The sequence below is a fragment of the Lactuca serriola genome, chromosome 8, assembly GCF_051521515.1.
Source record: "Lactuca serriola cultivar US96UC23 chromosome 8, Lser_US96UC23_V15, whole genome shotgun sequence".
Lineage (NCBI taxonomy): Eukaryota > Viridiplantae > Streptophyta > Magnoliopsida > Asterales > Asteraceae > Lactuca > Lactuca serriola.
In genome coordinates, this window is record NC_136415.1 from 40530828 (window position 1) to 40536409 (window position 5582).

The 5582-nt window shown below is 38.5% G+C and overlaps 1 protein-coding gene and 1 pseudogene across 1 annotated transcript; both read left to right on the plus strand.

Annotated features, from left to right (window-relative positions):
* The first annotated feature begins 1214 nt into the window (after positions 1–1214).
* Positions 1215–3917, plus strand: LOC145066837 (uncharacterized). Its single transcript, XM_079014096.1, has 3 exons — positions 1215–1805; positions 3030–3449; positions 3519–3917. The coding sequence occupies exons 1-3, from the start codon at positions 1215–1217 to the stop codon at positions 3915–3917; spliced, it is 1410 nt and encodes a 469-aa protein (XP_078870222.1).
* A 955-nt stretch (positions 3918–4872) lies between these two features.
* On the plus strand, positions 4873–5262 carry LOC145066838 (putative mitochondrial protein AtMg00820 pseudogene; annotated as a pseudogene).
* Positions 5263–5582: the final 320 nt, after the last annotated feature.

Below are 5582 nucleotides of genomic sequence, written 5' to 3' on the forward strand. Positions count from 1 at the left end.
GAACTGGTGGCTGTATGCTTCATGCAGGAGGGACCCAATAGTCAATTGATTGAGACTCTTAGGTCTCAAGATCATTAGACTTATTGGCATGTTTGGGATTGGTAGTCATTTAGAAGGCCAATATACTGGGAGCATTCTAGACATAGGCTGAGGGCCCAGAAGGGCATTCGAAAATCATGTTGGAACCTGAAAAGTGAACCTCTAGAAATCTCAAACCTTCTTGGAATTCCAAAGTCAGTTATAGTTCCGAAATGAAAGATGCTCTGAAATCAGTTTTGTATCTGGACTTGAAGATTATGCTACGGACAAGAAGATTAGTTGAAGGCATTCCAGAATGAATAATGTGTCCGGAATGTTAGTTTATCCGAATCAGTGTTTTATCCATGAACATTTATTGTATTTGTCTTTAGCTTGATTTAACATTTCATAGGACTTACTCTTATTGTCAACTCAGAAAGATCAGAGTGTCAGAAGCATCTCTTTTGTCCGGTCCTATGTATGTTAAGTCGTTTGTATGATGTAATATGTTATAATATTTAGAGGAGCTTTCATTGCCAAATCAAGTGACGGAACATTCAAACATATCTAGCAATATTTCAATTTACTTCACTTATTCTCTCAAACATTCTTCTTGTTCTTCATTTATTGTCTTTACCTTGATCATTATCTTCACTCTTCATTAATACCTTGAATACTTTGTTGATTGCGTTAAATCAAACTTGACTGGTCTTTCCAGACTTGACTGGAACATTCCTTAGAAAGCAGACATTGATCTTAAGCATTAAATCAAGGTTTGAGTTCTCAAACCTTGTCCGTGCGCATCCGATCGTTTGTTCTCATAATTGATATCAGAGCTTGAGTGGTTGTCCTTTTAATCCATAAGATCAGATTATAGTTGGTTTGAAATTACCATGGTATTTCAACCATTTTTGTGTTCAGGATAAAAGTTCTTTTATATACCACTTTGGCTTGAAGATATCTTAACTTCAGTGGCTGCTTCTAATCCTCAACAAATGTATTCAATGCAAATTTCAAATAGCGTGGGTTGCCCTACTCGTGCCCCACTGCTAGTTGTTGAAGAATATGATCATTGGAAAGTCAAAATGGAAAGATTTTTACTGGCTAAAGAGAAAGGTGAAGATATCTAGAGATCTGTCAAAGAAGGTCCTCATGTTCCAGTTAGAATAGCAGTTAGAGATGATGATGCTTAACTCATGGGTCAAAATGAACAACGCCCAACTCCTCTCACTGATGACGATATTGAGAAGCGACATGCTGATCTAGTGGCATTCTCTGAAATGGTGTTTGGTGTTCCACCATCTCTCTTTGAACACATCAAGCTGTGTAAATCTACCAAAGAGATTTGGGATACTCTTCAGGACTTTACCGAAGGTTCTGAAAACATGAAACACAAGCGTCTAACATCTATTGTAAACGAGTTTGACACCTTTACAACAACCCCTGGTGAGTCGGTTGCCTCCACCTCCAACCGATACCGAATTTTAGTCAACAATATGACTTCTCATGGGATTGTCCGAACTCTTTTGGAGTACAATCTCAAGTTCATAAATAGCCTTGGTAAAGGATGGGGAAACATGAAGTCTTGTCTTCAAGGCAATGGATATCTAAAGAAGTTGAAACTTTATCAACTATTTGATGAACTACAAAGTCATGAATCAAACGTTGCTCAGACATTAAGAGAACTCTCTAGAGGTCCTCTTGCTCTTGTCAGTTCCTTTAAACCATCTATTCCAAACCCTTTCATCTCAGACGCTCTAAAATCCGCTATTCCACTTGTTCAAACCGTAAATACTTGGATAATCTTGTTTCTCCCTTATCTCCACTTCCTGAGACTTCTGATCACTTTGCTTCTTTGGTTCCTGAGTTTAAGCCTATAGTTGTCAAAAGTCCTGATTCCCCGCTACTTTCGCCTCTGACAAACTTGGACTTGAATCGGACCACAGAATTCCACCATAGTGTTTCAAATTGTGTAGATCATGTTCCAAAACACAATCCTTCTAACAACTGTGTTGTTGAGGAAATTCCTCTAGTGACAACTGAACCTGTTACTTCTGAGTTTGCATGGGCGTCCTTAGATGATAACTTTGAAACTACAAGTCATGTCTCCTCTGATTCTTGTGACTCAAACTCCTTAGTAACCTCTAAAACAATCTTGGTGCCCATCAAGCCCAAGTTTTGCAATCCTTCAAATGGCCAGACTTCCAAGTTAACATCTGACCAAAGAAAGAAACCGTCCTTGAACCAATAAGATGTCATTAGTCCTAAACAAGAAGCCAAAAATGCTGTAAAAAAGGAAGTTAATTCGAGACAAAATCTCATATTCCTAGAGAGCTCCAAAAAGAGTGTATCTCAGAATTGTTATTCTTCAACTCCCAGTCAAAAATCCTTCACTCCCACTAAGATTCTCAAGAGGCCTTCCAAACCTCCTAGTCCTGTAGAACAAAAGAAAGTAGTCAGTCCCATTCCAAAAGGTCAACTGTAACCACCAAATCTGTCCAGAACAACTCACCTCGGACTGTTTCTCCTATTTTCATTGCTAAAGCTGATGGTATAATTTTTAAACCTCACTCTACAAACCAAAATGTGCGATCAATCAAAGTTAAAGTGTTAAGAATTTTTTTTCCCAAAATCTTCAAAACAAAACCTTTTTTGGAAAATCAAAACACATAAAGATGTGATAATTCCGAAAGATATAGTAGTCACTACTACACCGGAAGTTCAAAGTCCGAAGAAAGTTTTTCCGAACTCATGTTATTGAGTATGATTACTGGATTGGTGAAAGGACCATGACTTTTTGCTTGTTTCCTAAGGAATCTAGGAACAAAACTTCCAAACCATATGTTGCTCAAAAGTCACCACCAAAACCCAAGACCTGTGCCTTTGTCCCAAAACCTAACTTGGAGCCTAAAAACTCCACATCTCACTAATTTTTGCATGAAATTTGTGATTCGGAGCAAGAGACAATATGGTATATTGATAATGCTTGCTTCGTGCATATGACGGGGCAGAAAGACTTTTTGCGAGATCTCAAACTTTCTCCAAATGTTGGTTACGTGACATATGTCAACAACTCCAACTCTCAAATTCGTGGTTATGGAATCCTCACCAATGGAAACTTCCCTATTTCAAAGGTAACCTATGTAGCTGACCTGAAGCACAAACTGACAAGTGTAGCTCAACTCACTGATTCAAATCGACGTGTTGAGTTTTGTAAGAAACATAGCTACGTAATGACCAAAGACAGAAAAGAATGCTTGATCAAGTCAAATCACAATAAGAACATGTACTCGCTCGACATCAACACGATCATCAGCAAACCTCAACTGTGCCTTCTTTCCAAAGAAATTCATGATGTCAGGTGGTTATGGCACCGAAGGCTTGCTCATCTAAACTTTCTCTACAAGAATGATCTTGTTTCTGGTGAAATGGTGAGAGGACTACCGCTCATTAAGTTCGAAAATGATCACTTGTGTGCTTCATGTGAGTGCGGTAAGTAGTCGAAGAAGGGTCATCCTGTCATCATTGAAAAATCAATCTCAGAACCATTGGAACGTCTTCACATTGATTTATGTGGACCCTCTACTGTGGAGAGTCTTCATCAAAAAAAATATATCATTGTGATTGTTGATGACTTTACAAGATTCACTTGGGTCTTTTTCCTTAGGCTAAAGTCCGAAATAGCCTTTGAACTCATCAATTTCATGAAAGGAATAGAAGTCCTCATCAAGCTTCTGGTTAGAAGAGTCCGAAGTGATAATGGTTCGAAATTCACCAATGGAACCATTGAGAAGTTCCTCACTGAGAAAGGAATTGATCACAACTTCTCTGCTCCTTACACTCCACAACAGAATGGTGTTGTCGAAAGACGCAACAGAACGCTTGTTGAAGCTGATTGATCTATACTCAGTTTTGGAAATATTCCACTCTACCTTTGGGCTGAAGTTGTATCTACGTCATGTTTTACTCAGAATAGGAGCATCATCAATCGACGCCTCAACATGACACCGTACGAAGCCATGAATGGTGGAAAGCCTAGCATCTCTTTTCTTTACATCTTTGGATGTCAGTGCTTCATAAAAAACAATCATGATCAGCTTACAAAGTTTCAATCCAAAGCTGATGAGGCAATTTTTCTTGGTTATTCTGCTAAATCAAAAGCATATCGAGTACTTAATTGTCATACTTGAGTTATAGAAGAAAGTTTGATGTGACCTTTGATGACAATTTTGTTCAAAATTGTGGCCCAACTCATGTTACAACTAACATCATGGAGTTCGATGATCTAGCGCCAGAATGTCTGAACCAACAATCTTTGAAGTTGATTTTGAAACCCACTTCGGAACCTCAGAAACAACTCTTGATTCGGAATATCAAACAAGACCAACAACATCCAAAGCTCCAGTCTCCCAATATCTCTCCGGTCCTACTCCTAGTCTTCCTCCATTTGATTCTGATCCATTTCAACCTTCTCAGGTTGAGGGGGAGAATGGTCACTCTTCCCTCGAATCAAATGTGGATGGATTTCAAGATGCAGCTGCTGATTTCGATGATTGCAATCCTATCAACAATGATGATGATGCAAACTTCTTTGAATTCCCACCTGAAGATGATGTCAACCTATCCAGTTCAGAAGCTCAGGGGGAGCATCATCCAAACGTTCATACCATTCAGGGGGAGCAACACAACCCTATTGTTGATATTGGATCATCTGCTGCATAAGAACTTCCAAGGTTACATGTTTGGACCAAGGATCATCCTCCGAACCAAGTGATTGGAAACCCAAACACTGGTGTACAAACTTGCTCTACCACAAGTATCCAAAATGAATGTCATTTCCCGACATTTATCTCAATGGTTGAACCCAAATCCATCAAAGAAACACTCGAACATGTTGATTGGATTAGAGCCATGGAAGAAGAATTGGCAGAATTTGATAGAAATGAAGTTTGGACTCTCGTCCCTCCTCCTCAGAATCATCCCATTGTTTGTACTAGATGGGTGTTTCGAAATAAGTTAGATGATTCAGGAGTTATCATTCGAAATAAATCAATATTGGTAGCTAAAGAATTTTCACAAATTGAAGGGCTTAACTACGATGAGACCTTTGCTCCTGTTGCACGTCTTGAAACTATCAGAATCTTTCTTGCTTATGTTTCTCATAAAGGCTGCATGGTTTACCAAATGGATGTTAAAAGATCTTTTCTAAATGGTGAACTTGATACTGAAGTATATCTTTGTTAAGTGCATTTTATGCACCATTGAAGCATGTATAATTAACTCTTTTACATTTCAATTTAGTAATAATCCATCCATTTTACTTGTTTTGGGACAAATATTTGGCACACATTATTTCCACACTTTTTATGTCATTTCATGTGGTTCTGGAGGTTGGAGATGAATCGGGATGGTGAAAAAAGGCCAGAAACAAAGATGCGGATTTTCGGAGCAAAATTGAAGAAAACAAGAATTTGTCACAGAAGAGTCGAGACAGGTCGTGTCTCTTTTGACACGGGTTGTGTCAAATGGTTTATCAACATACATTGGTTGTGGAGTAGAAACAA